This window comes from Cebus imitator, unplaced genomic scaffold (genome assembly GCF_001604975.1).
Source record: "Cebus imitator isolate Cc_AM_T3 unplaced genomic scaffold, Cebus_imitator-1.0 Scaffold629, whole genome shotgun sequence".
In the NCBI taxonomy this organism is placed as follows: domain Eukaryota; kingdom Metazoa; phylum Chordata; class Mammalia; order Primates; family Cebidae; genus Cebus; species Cebus imitator.
In genome coordinates, this window is record NW_016107944.1 from 643,825 (window position 1) to 670,613 (window position 26,789).

The following is a 26,789-nucleotide window of genomic DNA, read 5'->3' on the forward strand; positions in this document are numbered from 1 at the left end:
TACTCTCCTCCTTCCCTCCCTCCTGCCCACCCTCTTCCTCTCTTCCCTTCTGTATCCCTTTTCCCCTTCCCTCCTCTCCTCTCCACCTCAAATTAGAGAAACACCTTAGCACAAAAGACTCGAGCTGTTTTCCTGCTCAGGCTCAGTGTGCTACTGGGTGCTGCCCTCGTGTGATGTCTAGCAGGGTGCAGCAGTGCAGACCCTCCCTTCCCCAACCCAGGCCCAGGCTGCCAACAGGCCCAGCACAGCCCCTGGTGTTGGAGGAAGATCTGGATCAGTGTCTTCTGAGGCTCCTTCCACTCTGGAGAGGACACTAGGGCTGCCCTTGCACAACCAGGCCCAGGGCTGGAGCTTGGGCTTTAGAGGCAGGACCTACACTGCTCTCCACTCCTCCCACCCCCGTTCTCCAGCTTCCACAGGACTGGCAGGCAGCTCTAGCAAGGCAACTGCTGTTAGTTCCTTTGTTTGTTATAAAAATCTGTATGGTGGAAGTAGTCATTGTAGTGCCATGATCTGATCTAGCTCCTGATTTCAGAAATGAGAAGACTGAAGCTCTAAGGGGCAGGGAGCTACCCAAGATTGTGGTGGGATGGTGGCAGAGCCAGATCTAGAGTCCTCCTGCTGGCAGCACCTGCTCTTGCTGTGCTCCCTTGCTTCACCCCTGGTGCTTATCCAGAGTGAACTTCGCACATACAAGCCCTGATGGGGTCCCTGGGCAGCTCTGCCCAGGCTTCCTCAAAGCCAGGGTACCCAGCACCCTCCCTCTACAGGGGCTGTGGGAGTTCAGCACCCACCACTCCAGTCCCTTGAGGAGACCCATTGCAGGAACTTGGCCAGCACAACTCCTAGATTCCCGCCTCAAGGCCAGCACCTGCCTCTGTTGCCCTAAATGGCTCCCAGTCATATCCCATCTGTGCTCTCACCAAGTCCACTCTGGGAGAGCAGTGTTAGGGCAAGTCCAGGCCCTGGATATAGGTCAGTAATGGAAGTTACACATCCTATGCTCTGAGGTCCGTGGCCAGGCCTGGCTTTTCTGCTAGCACAGAGCCTGTGTTGTGCCCTGAGCCTGCTGTGGTTGTGGCAGGGTCATCGTTCAGGCTTCCCCTGTGGGCACTTCTGGCCCCAGCGTAGCAGTCTCTCACTGGGGATGATACCCTGCTCTCCTCAGTGCCCAGAGGCCTGGACCACCCCAGCAAGGGCCAGGGCTTCTAGTCCCCAAGTGCCAGGGTCTTACCTGGTAATTTATCTCCTTTCGTCTTCCCAGGTGGCTGGAGATGCTCATGGTCTATCCGCGGACCAACAAACAGAACCAGAAGAAGAAACGGAAAGTGGAGCCCCCCACACCGCAGGTAGGCAATGGGTTTGCCAGGTGCCATCCCCTCAGTGGAGCCAGGGCTTGCAAAGATGTGAGGGCTCCCTAGAGGTTAGAGCGTGAGGACACAGTCGGGCCAGGGCTGAGGCAGTCATCAACCCTGCATATCCTTGCTGTGGGCTGCACAGCAGGGACTGAGCCACAGGGACCCATAACAAGGACAGGGTGGCCTGCTGGTATGCTCTGGGGCTGCCCAAGAGAAGTTTCCAGCCAGCCAACAGTACACAGGTGTGACCCCCCTCTCCTGGCTGTTCTGCTGGCAGCTGGGGTGGGGCAGCATGGGCAGCCTGCAGCCATAGTCAAAAGGACTCTGCACCCACAGGTGGCCCTGCAGGCAGCCAGATGCAGTAGGATTGGGAGGAGAGTCCTGGAGTATTGTGGCCTATAAGGAGCTCACAGGGGCCCTTGCTCCAACTCCCATGTGACCTGAGCAGGGCATGGCTGGCTGGGGTGGTCCCTCCAGGCCCAGTTCTTCCCCACAGGCCACAATCCTCCTTCCCTCCCTGGCCAGTGTGCAAGGATTAGAGCATAGAAGGGTCCTGCACTGCCTCACCACACTCCCTACGTTCCTGGGGCCGTGGAGGAATGAGGTAACCTTTCTGAGCCTCGGTAGTCAACTTGCAAAGCAGGCCTGTTGCTGCCTAATTGCCAATATTGTTGTGAGCATGAAAGGAAGTTTTGGACTGATTGTCGGTGCTCAGTAAATGTAATTCCTTTCCCCTCTGTACTATACACTACTGTTCCCAAGCGCTTTGCTTTGTCCTGAGCATCATAGTCACCCTGAGAGGGAGCGGAGTGGGGTTGGGGGTCCCTTGGGCATCACAAGGCCAGAGGCCTATAGAAGTGAAGAGAGCCAGCCAGGGGCTGCAGAGGTGGGGAGCATGCACTGGCCTGGGCCGCCTCCTCCCCTCAGCCCCTTGGGCTGCCCTTGGATGTGCCTGCCCTGGGCTGCTGTATTGGCCCTCCTGCTGATGGAGTCAGCCTGGGCCACTCTCAGTCCATGGTCATCCACCCTCCATCTTGGGGTCAGGAAGGGAGGAGGGGGCACCCAAACCAACATCCACTGGAAAGGTGATGTAGCTAGCAAGAAGTTGGCAAAAAATACAGAGTGGCTCTTGGAGACAGAAAATAAAGCCTCCTGCCGTGGAACAGCAGTTAATACGTAAATCCCCCAAAGCTGCCTGGTTTGAGAGAAAAAAAAAAACCACAGGCAGAATTACAGTGTTTAGGGTTATGCTGTGTTTCCATGGTGATGCCTTGGAAATAGTGCAGAAGCAGAGCTCCTGCCTCCAATAAGGTAACTCCATGTGGAGATGCCGCTCTCATCCCAGGCCAGGGAGCTTGCTTACTCTCCTTCCCTCATGACACCCAGCTCCCCAAAACAGCTAGCCATGACCAAGCTTCAGCTTTTTGGTTGGTAGAAGGGGCCAGCCACATGATCCCAGGGTGGGTAGGTTATCCGCATCCCTGAGGTCTCAGAAGGGGTCCCAGCCTTCTGCACTCAGCCCCTTCCTGAGACAACCTTGCAGAGTCTCTCCTTTCTACCCCTTGGTCCTGAGAGCATGCCATTTGAGGCTGCTTGTTTCCAGAAGCTTTGAACTTTAATCAGGAACCATCTCTTTGTCAAGGCAGTCTTGTGGGGGTGACATGGGGGCACTGCAGAGGAGCAGCGGGGATCGCGGTTGAGATGGGGTCTCTGGATAGGCCTCCCTTCTGCGTGCAGCCTGATGCTAAAGGCATTCTCAAGGCCTAGGATGGGGCTGGGGGTAAGCTTCACACCTTCAGAGCACCTGTAGAGGTGAGAACCCAAGACTGTATACTTGATTTCTTTCTCCATGGCCCAGTGTAGGCCCAGGAGAGTTTCAGACTGAACCAGCGGAGGGCTTGAAGCATTGGCTGTCCACTCTGCCCAGTAAGAATTAGCTTTTGCCCTTGAGGAACTCAGGTGGGACCTTCTGGAAGGTTCTGCTTCCAGAAGTTGGGGCCAAGGGTCGCACTACAGGGGCAGCAGACAGCTTTTCAGCTGAGGGCAGGGGTCTCAACAGAGTCTAGGGCTGGGAGAGGAGACTGGTTTGGCCCTAACCACAGCTTCCAAAGCCTGTAGTCTGAGAAGCACGGGCTCCAGGGAGCGGCTTCTTACTTAACTTGTGTTAGGACTCAAGGAAAGAGCCTGGAGCAGAGGGAAACAATGACCCATGTCGGTATGAAGGGCAAGAAGGATGGAGACAGGTGGAAAGCCCAGAGTTGTGTTTCTAGCCAGGTTTCCAGGCCCCAGGTCTCCACTTCGCAGGTGGACCTGAGGGAGGCCAGCTCCTCCATCTCCCGGCCCCCCAGGTTCTTCTGCTTTTCTCTGACTTTCTTCTGAGACCTGTAAAACCACAGGCCTCAGTGTGAGCCAAGACAGCACCACCGGGCCCACGTGAGTGTCTCCTTCCTTAGGAATGCTGTTTTTTACTGGGGCGTCTACTGCCACCCCCCCACTCCAAGTCAGAATCCTTCCTTCCCATCGGTTGCCCTGTTCCATGTTCCTGCTAGGGAAGTGGGGAGCCTTCGGAAACACCTGCAGAGAGAGGTTCCTGCTTGGCAAGCAGGGCTCTAAAGCAGCTTTTGCTTTGGGGAAGCTCTGCTGCCGGGGTGGGCAGTTCGGGTGGTTCTGCATCCAGCACAGCTGCCAGTTTCCCATAGGTAAGCATCCCAAGGTGCCGTGTTTGCTGCAGGGACAGGTGGTCCTGGGGTGGCATCCCCTTGGGTCATTGGAGCCCTTGGGAAACTTGTCAGGAGAAACCTTCACTGTTTGCCTCTGAGAAGCTGGCTTCTTCTGAGGGAGCCTTCAGTCTGGGAGTCTGTCTGCTGGCGGCCCTAAGACAAGTAGGCAGTCAGGTGTGCATCCTGGGTCTGTGGGAAGAGCCTCCCTGCCTTTATCCTGTACATGAGGCCTGGAATCCTTGCAAAAGTGCCAACAGCTTTGGACCCAGAGCCCCACCCAAGACAATGTCCCCCAATCCCATGGCCTTGCTGCTTCTCGGGCACATGGTGGAAACACTGAGACCCCTATGCAGCCCCTCACTGGCTGTGCGCTCATGGGCCCGCTGCCTCTTCTCTCAGCCCCGGTGGCCTTCCTTGAGAGGTAGATGGGTGAAACTGGCTGTATGGAGCCCAGCCAGGCTATTAATAAATAGCCTGGTGGTGACGCTGCATCTGCAGGTGTGTACACACACATGCATGTAAAGAACCTGTGTCATCTGCAACCCTCTCCAAGGGCCCAAGCCAGAGAGGGACTAAGGTGGATTTCTAAAAATGAGGCTTGGCCATCAGGATGGAAGTGGGAGGTGGGCACTTGTATATCATGCTCTTGTCTTTTGCAAGAGAGCTCAGATGTGCTTCACTTCTGGAGAGGGGCCAAAGCCATCCTGTTGGCGGCCCTCTGGGCAGGGTCTTTGGAGCCCAGGTTGTGACCTGGTACTGTAGAATAGCTAGGGATCACAGCCCTGCTGTTGTCTGGACTCTGCGTCTGCCTAAATGCTTCTCCCTCGGGGAGCAATACCATTTCCACAACCTGGAGAGATTGGGGATTTCCATCTTGGCTACTGGCTTGTATCCAGCTTGTGCATGTATGAGCTTATGAGTGTGAGAAAGCATGTGCATGTGAATATGTATTTGCATTTGTGAATGTGTGCCTGTGTACTGGTTCAAATGGGGTGTTTGGTGTCTTTGTCTGTTCCGTCTGCTGTAATAAAATACCACAGACTGGTCAGCTTATAAATAATAGAAATTTTTTTTCACAGCAGGCTGGTTAGTCTAAGATAAAAGTGCTAGTACCTTGGGGATCTAGTGAGGGCGCCTTCGCTGGTCCTCAGATGTTAGAAGGGGCAGGGCAGCTCTCTGAGGCCTCTTCTATGAAGGCACTAATTCCATACATGAGGGCTCCAACTCTCATGACCTAATCACCTCCTAAAGGCTCCACCTCCTGATACCATCACCCTAGGGGTTGGGATTTCAACACATGAGTTGTGGGGAGACACAGCATTGAAACCATAGCATTTAGTTTGCATCTGATGACTCTTCGCTTCACATAGCGTCTGGGCATTCCATTTTAGCTTCTTAGGAGCAAAAAACAGAGGCTGGGTAAGGCCACAGGGCTGGCCCAGACTTGGGTGCCGTGAACTTGTTCTTACATTCAGCATAAGGATCTACAGATGATGCTGGACGTGTCTCAAGGGTGTGTTCTCTTTCCTCACTCTGTTCTGTCTCGTCTTATTCAAGTCTTGGATGCCTAGGAATGAAAGCAGCTACTGTGGTCTCACTGTGAATGCCTGGCCCACTGTTACGGAGCACTGTCTGAAGATTCCAGGTCCCTGAGGTTGTGTAGCTGGCCTGGGTGCCCTGCATAGCTGGACAACCAGGACCTGTCACCCAGCCTGGGCTATGTGCTCCTGCACCTGCACAGACACCACTCTCTCCTCCTCCAGGAACCTGGGCCTGCCAAGGTGGCTGTCACCAGCAGCAGCAGCAGCAGCAGCATCCCCAGTGCCGAGAAAGTCCCTACCACCAAGTCCACACTCTGGCAGGAAGAAATGAGGGTCAAGGACCAGCCAGATGGCAGCAGCCTGAGTCCAGCTCAGAGTCCCAGCCAGAGCCAGCCTCCTGCTGCCAGTTCATTGCGGGAACCTGGGCTGGAGAGCAAAGAAGGTGAGCAGGGGCCAGGCTGGCCTGTATGCACTAGAACAGCCCTCGTTCCCATCAGGGCTGGCACTGGGGACTCAGCCAACGGCTTTAGAGCCTAGTCACAAGCCCTGGACCTTGATTTCCCTTTGTCCATCAGCCCTGTGGGTAGCACCTGGCCTGGTATGGACTGAGATTCCTGGGCTCCAGTCTTGGCCTTGCCCCTTCTGGCCCTTAAATCCTATCTTTAAAGGAGGAAAACAGGACCTGCTCTGTCAGCCCCACTTGCTTGTCAGGAGAATCAGAAACATTTTGCAGCAGGGTCTGTGTCAGGCCTCTGTCACAGTACCATTGTGTTTCTGTGTGCATCCTGCCCCAAGAAGCAGTGGTCAGACAGCTTCATCCCTCTGACTGTCCGCATTCTGCCTGGGCCCCTGGCAGAAGGAGGGGAAGGAGTGCTGGAGAGGCAGCAGTTGGCATCCTCGTGCCCTGTTTTTTTTTTTTAGCACTTTGGAATTGCCTGAGCGGGAGCAAGGCTTTTATCTTTGCCTGTCTTGTTCCCAGGCCCTAGAGGTCTCTGTAAGACACAGGCTGGGTTTTCCCATCTGTATTTTGTCTAGATTGTTAAAGATAAGTGAGCAGCTGTGGCCAGCCCAGCTTACTCTGGCTGCATGTTTCACGTGCGCTCTGGATGGAAGGTGTCTCAGTCTTCCTCTCGGGCCTATACATGGTAAACACCTATTCACTCTGTCTGTCTTCTGCAGAAGTCCCCTGCCCCTTCCTACCCCCAGAATGCACTAAAAGACTGAAGGGGACAGGTATGGTGACTTATGCCTGTAATCCCAGCACTTTGGGAGACCGAGGCAGGTAGAACACCTGAGGTCAGGAGTTTGAGACCAACCTGGCCAACATAGTGAAACCCTATCTCTACTGAGAATACAAAAATTAGCTGGGTGTGGTGGTGCACTCCTGTAGTCCCAGCTACTTGGAAGTCTGAGGCAGGAGAATCTCTTGAACACAGGAGGTGAAGGTTGCAGTGAGCCGAAATTGTACCACTGCACTCCAGCCTGGGTGGCAGAGTGAGTGAGACTCTGTCTCAAAAAAAAAAAAAAGGAAGACTAAAGAGCTGGTTGACTGTCAGCTTCCCCCTTGACGGTAAGAAGCAGTTGTTGGTGGGTGTCTTACATCCTGAGGTACAGATCTGCTCTCCCAGCCGAGCCCCCAGACTAGACGTGTAGGGCCTGCCTGCCAGCCTGGCTGAGAGGCAGTCAGCTGCAGGGGAGAGATGGATGAGGGGAAAAAGCATGCACGGAATATTTCACGCCCATCCATGGTTATTAACATCTGCCCTTGAGTGGGCTGTGCTGTAAATTAGAGATGGGAGGTAGAAAAGGCCCCTGCTCGGGTCCTGCATGGGCTTTATAAAAAAAAACCCTCCAAGCAAAGCTGGCAGCAGGTTGAGTGCGTCTCCTCCCTCCCACTGTCTCTTCCAGAGGAGAGCGCCATGAGTAGCGACCACATGGACTGTGGCCGCAAAGTCCGGGTGGAGAGCGGCTACTTCTCCCTGGAGAAGACCAAACAGGACTTGAAGGCTGAGGAGCAGCAGCTGCCCCTGCCGCTCTCCCCTCCCAGCCCCAGCACCCCCAATCACAGGTACAGTTGCCCCGAGTCACCCTCCCGGGAGCTCGGTGGTCCCCTTCCTTCCCCAGGTCCTCAACTCTCCCACCGAATGGTCTACAGCATCTCTCTCGGCTCCCTGGATGTGGCCAGCCAGCCACCTGCCTACGTGGACTCTGGCAGCGCTGGGGGGCGGGGGACAGAGAGACTGGGGAGCACCTTTGCCTTTAAAGCCAGCAGGCAATATGCCACCCTGGCCGACGTTCCTAAGGCCATCAGGATCAGCCACCGAGAAGCCTTCCAGGTGGAGAGAAGGCGGCTGGAGCGTAGAACTCGGGCCCGGAGCCCTGGCAGGGAGGAGGTGGCCCGTCTGTTTGGCAACGAGCGGAGGTAAGGAGCAGGTTAGGGCTGAACAGTCAGATCCACACGCATGCACTCCCACCCATGCACACACACTCACACTCTTTCTCTCACATACAGTCCCCAAGCCTCCCTTGGGGGAGCATACTTTCCGTTCAGAGTGAAGGGGGATTTTCCCTCTGGGCCCAAAACTCAGCTCTTGTAGCCAAAATGCAGAATTTCTGAGCATCAGAGATCAAAGCTAAGAATAGCAGTTTTCATATCCGTGCCTCCTAGGACTGGGACCTTAAGGTTTCCTGGTGATTCCTGGCTGCCTGGTCCTTGTGGGGCCGGATCGTTTCCTCCTGGGCCATTTCTATTCGCTTAAGCGGCATGGAGGCAGGGAGACCCTAGAGCTACACGTGGTGATGGAGGCACTCCTCACCCTGGCAGTTCCAGGGTGGGCAAAGGGCATTGAGAGAGATTCAGGGGCAGACAGTCATGCCTAGGAAGGTGGGGGGCGGGCAGCACAGGTTCCTCTCTCAAGGACATGCTCCGTGGGTAGCCACAGCCCCAGGAACCCTGAGGAAGCCTGTGAAGCAGCCAAGCACCCAGTAGCATTGCTTTTGTCCTCCAAGGGAGCATTGCTTTTGGCCCTCTAAGACTGACTGGCTGGAAAGAAACAGAGTTTGGACAGCCGGGCTTAGGGCAGGGGCCAAGGGACACAGGTGCAGAACTTGACTGCTGCCTAAGAAGAGGGAGGGGCCATGCCCTGCCCTCCCTGCCCTCCCTGCCCTCCCTGCCCTCCCTGCCCTGCCTGCCCTGCCCTGCCCTGCCCTTGTATGCCAGAGTTTCCTAGAGAACTAGAAAAGATCTGGATGCCATCTGAGGCCTCCAAGCCCAGATCCAGACCCAAGTGCCCAAGCATGCCTTCGATCAGGCTTGCACCCCTACGTCTGTAAACTGAGGCTTTGCCTTGACAGCAGGGGTCCTTAGCCCAGTTTATGGATAGACTTACGGACTTCTGAAGGTCCACGATGACCTGCCTCCTTAACAAAACAGTTCCACAGTATATATGGGCACTCTTCTGGGAAGAAAACCCATAGTTTTCATTAGTTTCCCAAGGTTCACTGTCCAGAAAAGAGGTTCAACGCATAGTTCTGGAAGTCTTCTCAGAGCATCCTCACTTCCCCAATGACAGCCTGGGGCTCAGAGTTAGAGACACTACTGAGAAGGACAGGTGAAGGCAGCCATGGGTGCCCATGCCTCAAAGGGCAGGTGGAGGGAAGTGTTTTTACCTCCTGTGCCCTTTTCTTCTGAACACCCACATTGGCTGACAGCCCACCCACTCTTCTAAACGTCCCAGATGAAAAGGACCTGTGAGCCTGCAGGTTAGTCTCCAGGATAAGGAAGCATCTCCCAGAGATATTGCTCGTGAGAGGAAAATGACACATTGACTTCCTAGAGAAAGGAAGGGCATCCAAGTGGTTCCCAGCCCCTGCCTGGTGCCCCAGGGTGCTCTGCTAAGCACTTCACTGCCTTAACGTTTCATAATAGCCTGATGAGGACCTGTTACTACCGCCCCCCATTGTAGACGTGAAAACTGAGGCTCAGGAGTGGTGACTTCTCACAGTGGATAGCTGGTGCAGATCCCAGTGGGGACTTAGCCAGGAAGTCCCTGCTCCCATCCTGTGACCCAGGACTGATGCCAAGGGTGCCCTTTTAAGCAATTAAAATATATAAGTAAAGGGTTTTGCTAGAGAGAGGAGGAGGCCAGTGGGTTGGCAGGGGAGGCTTCACGCTGGCTGGCAAGCAGGCTGTGTGTTGTGGCTTCAGAGCAGGATCAGCTATTTCCTGGTTTAGCGCCAGACCACAGAATTAGCATTCAGCACACCTGCTTGGCTTGGCTGCTTCTCAGAGGGACTCCTTTTGTACTTGTTCTAGTCTTCTGGCCTGGGATAGGTGCAGCCTCTGGGGCTTTGTACTCTGCATGCACTGCCACATGGGGACAGGTTTTCACCCAGTGATGGCCCTGCCAGTTCTGCATACTAATACTGCAGCATCCCTTTCTCCTGACCCTGTTGACATCTGATTGGCTACCATCGCTTTCCGAGGCCTGCTCACTGGATCCCTAGTAGCTTACCCTGTGCTTAAATGGATTCCTGTCCCCTAGTTGATTAGAACAGAATCTCCAAATTGGCAAGAGATTGTCCACAGCTGCCTCGAATGGCAGCCACAACAGGTATGCCCAGGAGCCAGACTGCTGGGACCATAGGGTTGGTTTTTTGACAAGCCACAGTCATCTAGGCAGGCCTGTCTGAACCTGACCAGGAGTGGGCTTCTATGTGTCTGCTCCTCAGACTTCCAGAGTGTTTCTTGGATAATGAGTCACCTCTGGCTGCCAAGTGGGGGAAGCTGTGGTCCTGGTTGACCTGCTGGTGACTGGCAGCAAGGCTAGCTCCCCATGCAACCCTAACCCCCCTGCCCTCAGCACAGGGTTTCGTGCCCGAGGAACCCGGGAACTACAGGGTGCAGGCCCAGTTTTCTGTGCTGACCAGTAAGGTGCTTGCCGTCCCACCTGCAATGCTTCCAGGGCATCAGTTAGTAACTTTGCACCTACCCCAGTAGATCAAGGCAACCATTGCTCGAGCCTGTGGTCTTACAGGATCACCAGACCCCCATGCAAAGCAACTGTAGCAAGTGCCTTCCGTCTTCTGTGACTCCTCTCTCTGGATCCCCACAGTACCATGACATGCGACTCGCATGGAATTCAAGCCCAGCAGCTCCTCACTGCTTTCCTGGGGCTTTCTAGGCCCCAGTGCTGGGCAGAGGAGCCCTCATGCTGTAAGTAATGGCACTGAGGCCCGTTGGTAGGACTTGAATCTCACCCAGATCCTACCACAATGGCTCAAGTGTGGTGGATGCCCGGCCTGCACTTACCCAAGCTTTCCCTGGGAGCCCAGGAATTCCAGCAGCTTCCTTAGCTTCCTGCTCTCACGATGCCACAGCCTCTCCTGCTCCCCCATCCCAGCGCCTGCCTCCACTGCGGGTTCTGGCAGGCTGGCCTGGCACAAGCTTCTTTCCTGAGGAAGACGCTTTGTGTGGAAATGGCAGGGAGAAAGTGGAGCCTGGGGCCCTCAGAGTGCAGCCCTGGGCCCTCCTTGCTTCGTGGTGAAGACACCTTAGGCAGTTGGTTTTCAGTTTTCCCTCACCCTCCCTGAGAAGCAGCTGGCCTCTTGGGAGAGGTGGGGTCTCAGGATTTGATCTCATTTCCTCTCTTCTTCCTTGTGGAGATAATTAGGCTTCCTGGCTTGGGAGCCCTTCACCCACTTCCCCTCAGTTCTTATCCTCTTATCCAGAGCAACAGTGACACCTCCTCTGCCAGGTAACTTAGGTGTCCCTGGGAAAACAGGCCCCAGCCCCGTGAGAAGGGGGCCTCCCTCCTGACACGGTGATGCCCAAGCCCCCCAGGTGAGCAGTCCCCGTGAGCTGAGCCTCAGCTGGCATGACCCCCACCTCTGACCCCACCAGGGCGACTCCTTGCCACTGGTGGACAGTCATGGTCTCTCTCCCTCTTCAGTGATTACCTTGGGTTTTTGCTTCTTTAATTCTTTGGGTAATTTTGATTCACCATTATTTGATTTGAAAAAGCAGTGCTTTTCCGTGTATTCATTTCCCAGCCTTGTTTTCTTTCAGGTCTTGCCTCTGCGCTCTCCTGCTGTGCCGCTGGGTGGCGCTGCACCTCCTCCACCCGCTTCGCCCCATCTCAGCTCCGTCTCCGGCGGTAGACAGCCTGAGGAGGCCGCCAGCCCTCTCACATGAAATCACCTGCTTTGTTTTTGTTTTAATTTGGTCTTTGATTCCTTTTACTGTTGGCAGAAACAATGTTAATTCCAGGGCCTCTTTCTTGCTAAATTTTGGGGTGGGGGCTGCACTGTGATCCATGAGGGATGCAATGAGAATGGAGGCCGCCCTCAGAGGTGGTGGTTGCCTGCCTTTTGATCATGTCTGTGGCTCAGGAGAGGCTGCTGGGTGCCAAGCTGTGTGAATGCTGAGTGGGTCAACACCACAGAGCCTGTGGGGCCTCCAGCGTGAGGGCAGAGAGCAGGGGTGAGCACAGGCCTGGTGGGAGGGAGGGCCATGGAGGTACACAGGTAGAGCTCAGGTTGGCTGAGCACATGTGTAGACAACCTCTATGCTGTGCAAACCTCAGGGAAATCAGGCCTAGGCCAGGCCGAGCATGGGAGGAGTCAGCTACAGGAGCCTCTTCTCCCCATACTGCCACCTCAGGGCCTCGTGTCGTCTCTTGCAGGAGGTCCCAGGTGATTGAAAAGTTTGAGGCCTTGGACATTGAGAAGGCAGAGCACATGGAGACCAATGCAGTGGGGCCCTCGCCATCCAGCGACACGCGCCAGGGCCGCAGCGAGAAGAGGGCGTTCCCTAGAAAGCGGGTGAGCTCCTGAGGGGCGGCTTGGGTTCGGATCAGCATGCAGCCCATGTGCCAAGTCCCCTCCACACATGCCTAGGATGCACTGCTGCCAGGCTTCTGCTCTCTGACCGCCTCCTCCACATAGTGACCACCTCCTGTGCAGGCTTGTCTCCTGCAGCTTCGTATCAGAGCCTTCTCCGTCTCTGCTAAAGGATATTCTCGCACGTTTTAGATCCCAAATTTAATTAGAGTCACTCGCTTCCTCTCCGAGGCAGCCCGGAAACAAGGCTCAGTGTCACACCTTCTTAACTCTTTCTTTCAGTACAGCTGCACCCCTCGTTTCTCCACTCAGCCCAAGGTAGACTCGGCTTCTGAAATCCTCCTGGGCACCTGCCTGCTGCTTTTGTGGCCGGCCAAGTCCAAGCTCATCTTCTCCTGGCTTCTCTCTTGTTCACAAGGTGCCTAGTGCCCACTGCCTGGCCCATAGCCTGCCACCTGCTGCCACAGATCCCAGGTCTCTTCCTTCTGTGACCCAGAGAAGCTGGAGGATGGGGTGGGACCAGGAAAGTGATGGTGACCAAGTATCCAAAAAGAAAAAGGCTGCTCTATCAACCAGGGCATCTCACGACGCGGGTCCTGTTCTGGCCCTGCTGCAGACTTGCTGTGGGGACCTAGGCAAATCACTGCCCCTCGCCAGGAGCAAGGGCCTGGTGGCCCTTGGAGGTGTGGACAGCACCAGCTCGTCCCTCACCTGCCTGTGTTGCCCTGGGCTGCACTGACTGGCGGCTGCTCTCTGCCACAGGACTTCACCAACGAAGCCCCCCCAGCTCCTCTCCCAGACGCCTCGGCTTCCCCCCTGTCTCCACACCGAAGAGCCAAGTCACTGGACAGGAGGTCCACGGAGCCTTCCGTGACGGTGAGCCCAGGCGCTGTGTCCTCCGGAGGCCGTGCTCCTTTGCTTCTGGTCACTCTGAGGCGCTGTCTGTTTCTGTCTATGCATCCACGCCAGCTGTCCCTCTGTGCACAGGCCCTCGTGTCTGTGAGCACCCCCACCCACCGACCCATAGGCCGTCGACCGCAGATTCTGTGTTTCTTCCCTTTTCTGGTCCTAGCAGAACCAAGGGCTCCATGGCATCCTGTGCTCCGGGAGGAAGCCCTGTGGAGGAGGCCACCTCGGCCAGGCAGACTCCTGACTGTAGGAGGCAGGGCTGCAGCAGGGACCCTCTGCTCCTCTGGCTTTGGGCATTTGATTTTGTGGCACTTCGGAGTCAGGAGCCATGTCTTGCTGGAGCTTGTCTTCTTCTCCGCTTCATGCTTCAAGTGGAAGAGCAGGCCTTGCCCTGGGTCCTCCAAAGGCCTCAGAGCTATGACAGCAGGGGTGCGGCAGGGAGTGATCAGGGTACTGGAGCAAGGCCACCTCAGCATGCTATCTTCAGCCTCCATGGGAGCCTGGAGCCTGCTCACTGCCTTTTGTCTCCTCCTTACTGCCTGCAAAGCAGCTCAGTAAGGGTTTCTGGCCTGCCCCAGGGATTGAGGGCTGCCAACCACAGATTGATATGTAATGTGGAGTGTGAGGAGGAGTAAGGTTTGGGTTTCTCCTTCAGTCTAGGTTTTGCTTCAGGTAACCTGAACAAAACCAGTTGGTTCTCCATCAGCTTAGCTGGGAGCTCCTGTCCCCATCAGCCAGCAGAGAGCACCAGTAGGGAGCCCACCTGCATAGGCCTTGCCATCAGGGGTTGGAATGCAGGTATGGCTTCAATGACACAACCACGATATGGACGTTAATAAGTTTTTGTTAAAGATCCACAGGCTAGGCAGGCTGTCAGAGGGGGCAGGTGGCAGGCCCACGCCTCAGGTCTTGTGCCGAAATGGCAACTACAAGTATGTAGGAGAGGACCTCCCTATTTAGGGGTCGCTTGGGTTAGGGTGTCCTAATTTCACAGTGTTGCTTTTGATTGGGTGCCTCAAATAACTCGGGCAGCAAGGAAGTTGCACAGCTTGGCAGAATGTTGGGATTGAAACAGGGCTCTGTAGAAGGACTTCTTATCTGTGTTAGCCTTGGCCAGACCTAGGCAGCAGCCACCTGTGGTTCCTCCCTCACTCCTCAGAGACAGGGTTCTGAGCAGAGGCTCCCAGAACGCTCTGTCCTGGTAGTTGTCCTGACAATTCTTGCCTGTTCTCACTTAGTCTCACTCCTTGGAATAATACAAAAAGACATCAAAGCTGGTTTCTGATCAGATGGCTGTAGAAAAGTGGAGAGCACCGGGGACAAGAGGTGGGGTGACCCGTGTCTCTGTGGGGCCCAGCCAGGTGGGCTGCAGGTGGCACTGCTCTCTCAGGCTACTCTTCAGGTTCCAGGTGTGTCTGGGCAGCACAGGTGGAGGAAGGACAGAGCCCTGTGCCTGAGCGCTGCCCCGCTGTCTGCTGTCCTGCTCTTTGACCTGTGGGGAATACAGGTCAAGCCTGCTCCTGGTGGAGAAATGGCCTGAGGGTCTCAGCGGGGCTGCAGCTGCTTCCTCAAACCACACATCTCTGTTTCCCAGGCTTCCTGTGGCTTCTGCAAGAACTTTTGAATCAATTCTTTCAGTCTTCCCTGCAGATGTTTCCCTTCAAATAAAGTGCTCTGTGACTCTTCATCTGGGCTTGTTTTCTGCCCCCCAGATAGGCCCTGTGCTGTGAGCCCTGTACAGGCCGGAGCCCACACTGTTCACAGGTCAATGAGACCATACCTTCTCTCCTGCCAGCTTGCCAAGCCCACCATCTCCTTCTCGAAGGTTGCGCGTGCCTATAGAAGGCGGGTTGTGGGCAGCACCCACCAGGGTGAGGGGGCTACACAGGCTTGTCTGGCAGGTGGAGAAACCCCTTTCCTGGTACCCGCCTCATCTGGACAGAAATACCAGCCCCGTCAAACACCTATGACACTATAGGAGTCTCCTCTGAGCTGTTTTTTTTTCTCCCTTTCTCACTCAGCCCGACCTGCTGAATTTCAAGAAAGGCTGGCTGACTAAGCAGTATGAGGATGGCCAGGTGAGTGTGCAGGGTTGCCGTGGCCCCTGGGGAGTCTTGGGGCAGGGTGAGGGTGAACTGACCTTGTCCCCAGCCAGTCTGCGAGTGCTGGCTCCATGCCTGCCTCCTGCATGCATGCCCCTTGTCTTACAGACCAGGGCTGTGGCTGAAATTCCCATCCGCTCCTAGAAGTGCAGGCACACAGCCTCCATTTCTGCAGTAGAGGGTGCTCTGAGGGGCGCTCAGTCGGCCTGTCTGCTGATAACAAGGGGCCTTGGCCTCAGGCCTTAGGGATGCCTTATAACACTAGCCCCCACCTGGTGATCTTTCTTAAACGTTCTTTAGGGGCCTGGCTTCCCCAGGGAAAAAGAAAGCCTCTGGCTGTGGGGTTGGCTCGTGTTTCCACGCAAGCTAACCAAGTAGACGGCAGCCTAGCACTGCAGGACACTCATGCGTGAGACCCCTCAGCTGCAGTGGCAGTGTTAGCCCTGGAAGGAGCAAACATGGTACATTCTTGCCATCAGACTCAAGCAGGAAGAGCCATCTGAGGCTGGACCTGCCAGCCCACCTTGACCCTGTGCCTTGGGCTGGAAGGCCAGGGCTCCCAAGGAGGCATGAAGAGGAGCCTGCTGGGTCCTTACCTAAGAGGCCCTGACGCCCAGCCCATCCGCCCTCCCTTCCTGCTTCCTGAGCTGCTATGGCAAGACATCCTCTTTCTCTCTGCTCCATGTCAAATGCCCTTGGCCTGGCCTGAAGACTCAAGTTCCCCTCCTTACTGCTCACAGTGAAGACTTGGTCTCTAGCTGGTTAGTTACCCCTGCTGGTTAGGGGCCACATGGCCATGGCTTGCAGGCTGCCACCTGCAGGTGGAGATGCCATTTCACAGTCACCTTTCTGTTCCGATGGGCCCAGCCTGTTGTCTGCAGCCTCTGTAGTTATTGAGGACTGCACGGCCTGGCCACCAGCCACACCACTGGTTGTAGAGTCCACAGCCGAGGCCTCTTCAGCTGTCTGTGCTGCCTCTTCACTGGAGGGTCGCAGCTTAGCGAGCGTCCTGAGGACGTGAGTGCATGGCTGCCTGCGGGTCCCAGCACAGTCCCCTGTGTGCTGTCAAGGGAGGGGGTCAGCCTGTCCCCTGCTTTCCCTGTGCTCTGGGAGGGCCCCACAGGCTCTGGCTGGCTGCACATTGCCGTGGAGTGGCTGGCATACTGTATGGGAGTTGGTAGTCGAGTCTTTTTTCTTTTCCTCCCCTTCAGTGGAAGAAACACTGGTTTGTCCTGGCTGATCAAAGCCTGAGATACTACAGGGATTCAGTGGCTGAGGAGGTGAGTGTCAGGGCTTTGCCTCTGCTGTGGAGATAGCTGGAGGGGTCCAGGTGGCATCTGGGGCTGGGAGATCTGCTTCCCCTAGGCTAATGTCTTCACTTCTGAGGACAGTGCCCTTCAGTGGCGTTCCCTTGCCAAAGGTGTGTCCATATTGCCCTCTTAGGTTTCCCAGTCCCAACCTGGTGGGAAGGTGAGCACAAGACCAGCCTTTGTCCTTGTGACCATTTTCCTGGCTATGATGCCAGATTTCATCAAGGCACCTGAATTAAGTGCCTACATGCAGTGGATTTGGGCAGCTTTTATTTTCTCTGTTCTTTGAAAAGCACTGAAATTTGAAAACTCAGGATAAACAGTTTTGTTTTTTCCACAAAGAGATTTCATGGTAAATGGAGTTGGAAGAATTTAGCTAAATCTTGTCCCCTGCCTTCTGGACAAGGACAAGATATGATAGATGAGCTTTGTTGGGCCCCTTGACAGTCCTGATTCTGTGGTCAAAGAACTAGAAGGGGCTTTTTTTTTTCACCTACAAGTAAAATAATCTCTTCTAAACATTTTGACAAGCCTCTTCCGCCATTTCCCCAGTAGTTCTACTCCAGGAATCCCTCAGATATACTCCCACATACTCAGGTTAGTCATTTCCACACATTTGCAATAGCCAGAAGATTGGAAAGAGGCTAAATACCCATCGTTAAGAGCTAGAGTATGAAATACTCTGAGCCGGTCTTTTACAGACTAAAGGCGGTAGTGATAAAAAGTAGGGGTAGGAGGGTGTGGGCAGCGGGCCTCTGGTGGTGTTCAACATTGGGGAAGTAAGGAGCCTGTGTGTTTGGCTGTGTGTGCACAGAACAGCACTTCCAACTGTGGTCTGTAGACCTCTGGGGGTCCCAGAGGCCCTTTCAGGAAAGCAGTGATGGTTAAAATGATTTATAATATTAAGATATCATTGACCTTTTTTTTATGTGCGGCCATCTGCACTGATGGCATAAAAGCAATGGGAGGCAAAGCCACTAGCACTTGGCACAGCCCTAGTTGTAGCAACAGGCTAGACCAGTGGTCACTGGATTCTTCACTGCCTTACATTTTAAATAATGGTTTTAAAGTAAATAAAGGTCCTTGAAGGACCAGTAGAAGTTACTAATTTTATGAAGTCTCAATCTTTAAATGGCCATCTTTTTAATATTCTGTGATTTGAAATGAGAAGCATCACCTAGTTGCATGCTGGAGTACGAAAGGACTCATGTGATTGAGTTGCCAGCTGAACTAGCAGTTTCTCTGTGGAGCACCATGTTTACTTGACAAACAACTGATAGGCAAAACTGTCGTTATTCATTTTGGGTGTTTGGCATATTTTTTCTGAAAATGAAGCAAGTTAGCTCATTCCTCTAAGGAAAACAACTGACAGAGTTTGTTGCCAGTGATATAATTTGAGCTTCCAAGCAAAAATTAGAACTTGAGAAAATTGTATTCACCATTACGAACTTCACTTTACTTACATTCTTCTGATGCAATAGATGGTTGTATTAGCAAAGATGATATTTTAATCTTATATAATGAAATGTGTAGATATTTGCTACGTGTAGCTACGCATAAGTTAATATTTCCCGTGTGACCAATACCTAATGTTACAAAAGCATGCATGGGTTTTAATGTAACACAGTACAAAGAGTTCATGATTTCAATACCACATGGTAGTTAACCTTTAAGAGCCTACTACTTATCAAAGAACAGCCACAACTATCTGAAAAAGCTATTAAAATACTTACTTTATTGTCCAGGCGTGGTGGCTCACACCCGTAATCTCAGCACTTTGGAGGCTGAGTCAGGCGGATCACCTGAGGTCAGGAGTTTGAGACCAGCCTAGCCAATATGATGAAACCCTGTCTCTACTAAAAATACAAAAATTAGCCAGGCATGGTGGTGGTCATCTGTTGTCCCAGCTACTCAGGAGACTGAGGCAAGAGAATAGCTTGAATCCAGGAGACAGAGGTTGCAGTGCGCCAAGATCATGTCACTGCACTTCAGCCTGAGCAACAGAGCAAGACTCCATCTAAAAAAAAATTGCCTTCTTTATTCACCAGATTGAATGCAGAAACGAGAATCCAGCTGTCCTTTCTAAAGACAGATGTTAGATTTGCAAAAATTAAAAGAAGTGTGACTCTTATCACTGATTGTTTAATTAAATTTTATCTTAAAATGAAATGAGGTTATTTTTCTCAAATGAATAAATATGTTTAAATTTTTCAGTTTTGTGCCGGGCGCGGTGGCTCACGCCTGTTAATCCCAGCACTTTGGGAGGCTGAGATGGGTGGATCACGAGGTCAAGAGATCGAGACCATCCTGGTCAACATGGTGAAACCCCGTCTCTACTAAAACTACAAAAAATTAGCTGGGCATGGTGGCGCGTGCCTGTAATCCCAGCTACTCAGGAGGCTGAGGCAGGAGAATTGCCTGAACCCAGGAGGCGGAGGTTGCGGTGAGCCGAGATCGTGCCATTGCACTCCAGCCTGGGTAAAAGGGGCAAAAAAAAAAAAAAAAAAAAAAAAAATTTTTTTTTTCAGTTTTAATTTCTGACATGGTAAATATCATCCGTAGATGAAATCCACATAACAGAAACTCTTCCAGGGTCCTTAGTTTTTAGGTATGTGAAAGAATTTCAACAGCAGCGTGTTTGAGGACCACTGGTGTGAACTATCTTTGGCCAGATACAGGGACAAATGGTGGTGTGGTTGCACCCAGGGTGGTGTGGGTCGTGCAGTGGTAGGACAGACAGTATCCTCCCTTGTCAGTGTGTGTACTATTAAAAATAAAGTCAGCGCAGGAAATCGCTTATGGAAATTAGGCATTGACTCTACTTCCTAAAAATCTCAAGACCCTTTCATTTCTCTCTGCAGGCAGCCGACTTGGATGGGGAAATTGACTTGTCTACGTGTTACAATGTCACAGAGTATCCAGTTCAGAGAAACTATGGCTTCCAGATACATGTGAGCCCAGGGATGGAAGTGGGGCCACAGGCTTGACAGGCAGGGGCACGTGTTGGAGAGCCTGATGTCCGGCCTAGGGGCACTTCTGGGCAGGCCTGATGCAGCATGTGTGGTCAGCACTTAGTCTTAGCCTTGACACCTCTGTCCTGTGACACCTGACCCTCTTCCCCAGTTCATGATCTGAACAATACATTAGACATTAGTATCTTTTTTCTGAAGACTGCTGAAAAGACTTTTGTTTCTGAAGATTCTTTTTTTTCTTTTGTTTTTTGTAATGCTGGAGTTGGGGCAGTTGGGAGGATGGTGGGGTATGGGGAATAAGAATGAAAATGTTAGTTAATTATTTACATTTGTTTATTACTCACTTATTCATGTGTTTGTTCATTCGTTTATTTAAAGTCTGTTTTTTCCCAAAATCTTGTGAGGTACTCAGATGAACAAGGCATTGCTTTGTTCTTTAAAAAAAAAAAATCTTATTGGTAGGACAAAATGGTTCTTATTGGCTGTTACTTCAAAATTATGTGGATCAAAGGCTGGCTGCAGTCAGCCAGACTCCAGGTTAAGGGCACAGTCCTCCATACTGTGCCATATCTGCCTCCACTTCTTCCCCCGCCACTCCCCCAAGACAGGGTCTTGCTCTGCTGCCCAGGCTGGAATGTAGTGGCGCAATCATGGCTCACTGCAACCTTGAAATCCTAGACTCAAGTGATCCTCCTACCTCAGCCTCCAGAGTAGGTAGAACTGCAGGTGCATGCCACCATGCCCAGCTAATTATTATTTGTTTTAGGGAGACAGGGTTTCACCATGTTCCTAGGCTAGTTTTGAACCCCTGGGCTCCAGCAATCCACTTGTCTCGCCTTCCCAAAGTGCTGGGATTATAGGCATGAACCGCTATGCCCAGCCTTGTCCCCACTCTGACACCAGTTTTGAGTACAGAGGTTTCCAAAACCACCTTCAGGTTTGAGAATTCACTAGAATGACACAGAATTCAGGAAAGTGCTGTCTTTACAATGAGTTTTATTATAGAAAAAGTATACGAGCCAGAACCAGCCAAAGGAGAGCCGTGTGGAGTAGAATCTGGGACTGGGGGAGTCACAAATGCCAAAGTTTCTGCATCCTTGGGGACATGGTGCCCTCTTAGCCCTGATGCAGGGCAGTACACAGAGCATCTCCAGGAAGCCCACTTGAGCCCCAGTGTTGAGCTTTAGGAGGCTCTGTAGCTGCCGTGGTTGACAGAGTTGTCCTAACCATTGAACTCCACCTATAGCCCTTCCTATCGTGGTCGGCTGCTTTCACATGGCCCAAACCCCAACCCTCTAATGGCCTTCCTCTAATTTCCTGCTTCTAGCCAGGCCAGCCTCCACCCGGAGTTGGCTTGTCAGGATGGAGTGTCAAGTGGGGTCCCAGGGGACCACCATGGTTAACAAAGACTCTAGTCATCCAGGAAATTCCAAGGTTTGGAAGTTACCTCCCAGGAACCAGGACAGAGGCCAGGCCTCTCTTTGGGTAAAGTTAGTTCATCCCTCACAAGGGCTTTAAGAATAGGCGGAGAGTGTGATGGATCAAGAGCTGCCACCATGGGCTTGGGCCCTGGCCCTGGGACTTGGTTTCTCACACAAGGCTAGACTCTGATAGGCTCACCTGTAGCAGAGTCTTAACCTTAAAATTTTGGGGCCCAGAAACTCTGTTGTATTGCTATGTTGAGAGTTGATCCTCTATTTGGGGCTGACTCAAATTGACCCAACTTAGAGAAGACTGCAGTATAGACCCGAAGGCCAGTGTGTTCATTTGCTAGGAAAATCCTGGCCGCCAGCCCACTGGCCTGCTGGCTGTGGCTTCCTGTGTGCAGGCGTCAGTGAGAGGAGCTGAGTCACAGTTGGAGGCTGCACTTAACAGCGTGGCACTAGGGCCGGGCATGAACTGTCTGCCCTTAGCGGCCTGCACTGTCCAAGTTTTGAGGCCCCTCTGCCCTCATCTCCTGTGGGAGGGGTAAGGGAACACAGTGCCCAGTGAGCCTCCTCTCCTGCCATTCACCTCCCATCTTTATGAGCAGCTTTCTCCAGGCAGAGCACACCTGAAGTCTGAGAACTTGCCCCGCTCTCCTAGTGACAAATGAGGGCATCAGCCAGTCTCACCCACTGATCAGCCCCTCCTCACTTCACCCTGGTAGGGCTTACTTATCCTGATGACTTTCTGTGAACTCCAAGTACTGAGAATTCTAAGGAAAGAGGAGGTGCTTCCAGTGTGAGGACTTCCTGGAGGAGGATCCCTTGAGGCTCAGCAGGAAGGCTGAGTGTGGAAGCATGTCCCAGACTGGATTCCAGACCTGGTGGCACAGAGAACACAGAGCCAGTCTGGGACCAGAATGCCGGGTTGAAGGTCAGGTTGGGGCTGGTCTTCAGTGCTTTTGGAGAGCACTGAAAGGTGTTGGAAGACGCCAGTCAATTGTCTGTTCATGATACATGACTGGCAGGATGTGCAGGTTGGTTAGAAAGGAGCCAGGCAGGCTGGCATGGTGAGGCTGGGCAAGAAAGGAAGGAGTGGCACCTGGGAGGAAGAAATGAGGACAGGACCAGGACCCAGAGGATGGCAAGGCCCCACCCAGAAGCCAGCAGAAGCATGGGGGTCCCCTGGAATTCTGTCAGTGATCCATTTGAGGCATGATGGGCTCTCAGAGAACATTAGGCAGCCACTGGAAAAGAAAATTCAGCTGGAGAAAAGGGCTCTGTGTGGAGCTCTGAGGCCAGACTCCAACAACGCCCACACCTGGGCGTGGAGAAGGTGGGGTTCCCACCTGAGCTCATGAGGACATGAGAACTGATGGAGGACCAAGCCGAGCAGTGGCAGTGTCTTGATCGGGCATCTGGAGGGGCAGGTCAGGTCCCAGCTGTGTTTTGTGGCACGTCAGGCCGGCACATGATCTGTTTTGGCCCCCAGCCAGGCTAGTAGCAGCCATCTGAAAACTGTCCCCATGAGTGCATCCTGCCATCAGCTTCCCTGCTGACCTGGCTGCTGAGTCTGCTTGTGAGCGGCTCTCAGTTCAGGGCTGCAGCCCTCACTTCTGTTGGGCAGGCGCCTATAGGTGCAGTAGCTGGCCTCCAGTTCCATGCAGACCACTTGGCCCTCCCCTTTACAAAGGTACCCAGGCAGGGCTGCTCAGGGGTCCAGTGGTCATGTCCATGTGCTCTTTGCTTCTTTGTCCTACCTGCTGCCCCATCCCCACCCAGAACAGTCTCTCCCACCCCTAGACTCGGCCTCATCCAAGCAGGAGTCTAGGGCTTGTCCTAGGCGCTCCCCAACCCAGCCAGCCAGGCATTGTGCATACCCCCTTTGTTACTTCTGAGCTGCCCCGTTCTCTGCCATCACCTTAATTCTCATCACTTGGACAGCTGCAGTAACCAACCAGCAGGTTTCCCTGCCTTTTCTCAGTGCCCCCAAGACCCTGATACCCCTATCGTGCCCTGTGCCTGTGTAGGTGCAGACTGCAGGCGCCGCTTCCCCCACCCAAGACACATGCCCTTCCCCATTCCCCACTCCACCCATGCTCAGCACATGCTGAGTTTGCCCTTCCCCGAAGGCTGGGAACTCCTTAAAGAGAGGGGCCCAGTGTCCTCTGTCTGAACTGGGAAGGATGATGGTGCATAGTGGGTGCTCAGTAACTGCGAGCTGACCTTACTGAGAGAAGATACCGGATTTACCATTGCCACAGATATACATCCCTGCCACAGGTTTGTCTCCTGCTCATCAGCTCCCTCTTGTCCCAGTAGTGGGCACATGTGGCACTCCTAGAAGGGTCAGTCAGCCACAGCCTTTCTCCCTGTGGGACTTTGTACCCAAATGCAGGGAGCTCCTTTGGAGGTAGAGGGCAGCAGGCACCCCAGGGAACAGTCACTGAAGGTGCCTCATCTTTCCCATGTAGACAAAGGAGGGCGAGTTCACTCTATCGGCCATGACGTCCGGGATCCGGCGGAACTGGATCCAGACCATCATGAAGCATGTGCACCCGACCACCGCCCCGGATGTGACCAGGTAGGATGGTGAAGATACCGGGGAGCCCCTCGTACTTCCTTTGGGCACCACTCCCACGAGGGCAGTGTCAGACTCGAGTCTGAAGTCTGAGGCCTGAGCCCAGCGCATCCCAGCCGGCCGCCCTTTCCCTTCTGTGTCCCCTCTGTTGCTCAGGTGCCTGTCCCGAGCACATCAGAACAAACATTTCTGGCTCTTTTCGTCTTTTAAGCCTGGGTGATGTCATCTTGCAGGTAGCGTGTGTGCTGGTCATTAGAACTAGGCTTTGGTGGAGAATCTTCCATCTGTGTCCGCAGGTACCTGGCCAGGCAAGCCCCACCCCTGCAGTCGGTGCTCAGGCCTCGTGCTCTGCTGGTGTGAGGGTAGGCCCATGTGCGGCATCCGTACACCACCCAGCGCTTCTTTGTCTTGTCTTGGTCTTCTTTTCACCTCACTCCTATGTCTGTTTGATTTCTGTGCAGTCAAGTTGAAAAAACCATCCTCTCCTATGTTAGCATTCTGTGGTTCTTGTGCCTCAGATTTTGCTTCGGGCCTTCTTCCTCTGGCCCTGAAAGTTAAAAATCTAGTTGTCGTTTTAAAAGAAAGTGGAGAATCAGAAGACCCAGACACGTCCAAAAAGAAAGAAACAAAGAAAAAGAGAAGATTCCAGTGTGAGAGCTGGTCCTATGAGGGCCAGACCTCAGCTTTCCCCACCTCAGGGCTTCAGAGCCTCCACACATCTGAGCACCTCTGGTGCCATTTCTCAGGTCATGTGATGTAGATTACACTACGAATGTGTTTCTTGTGCTGCGGGTTAGGCTGCTTGGATGTGGTGATGTCTCAGCAGGGGCTGTCCATGGGACCCTTGACCCAAAGGTGCATTCTTTTTTTTGAGACAGAGTCTTGTTCTGTCCCCCAGGCTGGAGTGCAGTGGTGCGATCCCAGCTCACTGCAACCTCCATGTCCCGGGTTCAAGCAATTCTGCCTCAGCCTCCCGAGTAACTGGGATTACAGGTGCCTGCCACCGTGCCGGCTAATTTTTGAATTTTTTAGTAGAGATGGGATTTCACCATGTTGGCCAGGCTGGTCAAACTCCTGAACTCGTGATCTGCCCGCCTTGGCCTCCCAGAGTCCTAGGATTACAGGTGTGAGCCACCATGCTCAGCCTAAAGGCACATTCTTTATCCAAACCTTTGCCTCTTTTCTGCTGACTCCACACCTCTTTACATAAGAAGGAAAGAACACCTAAATTGATTATTTTCTTTTTAGCCCTCTTTTCTATATCTATCATTTGTTCATGACACTGTCTAGTAAGGCCAAGAGGCTGTGGCCAGGACAGGTTGCCCTCTGGCTTGTTGGTTAGTGGCAAGTCGTCTGCATGCACAGCCGGTGGGAGGCACCCAGGCTGCGCAGGCTCTCCTGCCCCCCAGGGGCTGCATCCTGTGGTGGCCTCAGCCACTGCCTCCGTGGCTCTCCCATCAAGGGCAGACACTCAAGCTTGATAAGCTAAGCACTCTTCCAAGCACCTTTAGGAAGCCCCCAGAGCGAAGTGAGAAAGGCCCCAGTTCTCTGCCCAGGTGGTTGGCAGCCGACAGAGCTTCTTGCAGGGGTCCGGGAGGGGTAGTGGTGGGCAGTGCATAGGGCTGGCTGGCCTCAGGTCCTCTCCTACCCCTCTTCCCAGCCAGGCCTGGGCTCAGTGCTGTGGATCAGCAATCCTGGCTGGAAAAAGTCAGCTTTGGGATGTCCCAGGGCAGGTGTCAGGAACGCACCTGTGCACATCCATGTGCCTGCACATGGCTCAGGAGAGGCACCTCTACACTTGAGTGCCTGCTTCCCTGCGTGCAGGGGCTTTGGGCCCAATGGTATGACAGAGAAGACCAGGGGTTTTACTTTCATATGAATGTTAACCTGGCAGTTGGCCTCCTGACTAGAATTACTTCATAATCTAGCATGTCTACGTAGTCTAGTAGAATGCTTACCCTCCACCAGTTTGTTTTCAGCATTTATTCTTCCTCTTTGTAGGCTTTTATTATTTGAGGGAAAATGTGAGGTGTTTTTTTTTTAGTGGTGCCAGGTAAAATCCCAAGGAGGCATGAAAACAGAAATCACAGTCTCAGAAGCTGCTGTCCTCGTCCTGCTCTCGTCAGTGTCTCGAAGTCTGGGGTGGGGAAGTTGCAGGATGCTTCCCGCCTTTGGGGCTGGAGAAGCCTTATGGGGAGGTTTCTCCCGGGGAGCATGGCCAGTTCCGGTGTGGCTGTGGCTACTGTCAGGGCCCAGCTGGGGGCCTCCGTGTATACCTGCCGTGTATGTCATCCCAACTTTCTCCGTAGTCAGGAGCCCAAGCTCTTAGTTCAGTGACATCGCAAGATCTGCCCTGTGTCATTTTCATCCAGATGTTAGTGTGCTCTTAAAGCAGACACCTGCAGATCCTGCTGCTCCGAAGCACTTTGCCTCTCACTCGATCGCTGCCTAGACAGCAATCTAGTGAAGTGGTGACAGCAGCCATTTTCCTTTTTCCTGGGGTCTCTCTTTAAAGGCTTCTTCCCTTTGGCCCTGATTGAAACACATGTGCTCCCTGGAACTCCTCCTTGGGCCCTCACTGTCTCCACGTGGGCTTGCAACTGCTTTCTGAGGGCCTAGGCAAAACTAGGGGCCACTCAACAGCCTCGGGCCAGCTGGTAGTCTCTGAGGCCTACCCCCAGAGTCCATAAACCTCTGCCTCAAACGCTCTCAGCCTCTTTGCCAAATTGCCATCGGTAATGTCCCTGTCCCTCCCCTGCTCCAGACTAGGCCTCCCCAGGAATCTCTGCTTCTGGCAGGTGGAGAATAGGCATGGATTCCTCAGGCAGACCTGGCTTAACTCTCTGACTGCAGAGTAGGTAGAGGCACCAATAAGCACGACCTGCACAGCTCGTGTCTCTTTCCTGACTGCCACTTGCCTCCTCAAGGTGGCTGGCCACCCATTGTCCGTCTACCCTTCTGCCTTCCCCTCCCAACCCCTGGCTACTGCATGGTGTGAGCTCATGGCCACCTGGGCCTGCTGTCTCCTATAC

The 26,789-nt window shown here is 53.5% G+C and overlaps 1 protein-coding gene across 6 annotated transcripts in view; it reads left to right on the plus strand.

Moving 5' to 3' along the window:
• Positions 1 to 26,789, plus strand: part of LOC108295281 (myosin phosphatase Rho interacting protein) — a 141,718-nt gene that overhangs the window by 88,274 nt on the left and 26,655 nt on the right. For 4 of the 6 annotated variants that reach the window (XM_037734507.1, XM_017517352.2, XM_017517357.2 and 1 more), the window contains exons 5-13: positions 1,265 to 1,349; positions 5,842 to 6,061; positions 7,528 to 7,687; positions 12,303 to 12,441; positions 13,222 to 13,335; positions 15,390 to 15,446; positions 16,682 to 16,750; positions 19,642 to 19,731; positions 23,651 to 23,760. In XM_037734507.1, coding sequence (XP_037590435.1) covers positions 1,265 to 1,349; positions 5,842 to 6,061; positions 7,528 to 7,687; positions 12,303 to 12,441; positions 13,222 to 13,335; positions 15,390 to 15,446; positions 16,682 to 16,750; positions 19,642 to 19,731; positions 23,651 to 23,760 — 1,044 coding nt within the window. Of the gene's footprint in view, positions 1 to 1,264; positions 1,350 to 5,841; positions 6,062 to 7,527; positions 8,042 to 12,302; positions 12,442 to 13,221; positions 13,336 to 15,389; positions 15,447 to 16,681; positions 16,751 to 19,641; positions 19,732 to 23,650; positions 23,761 to 26,789 lie in introns of all 6 variants that reach the window. The other 2 variants (XM_017517349.2, XM_037734508.1) reach the window with 2 other exon arrangements.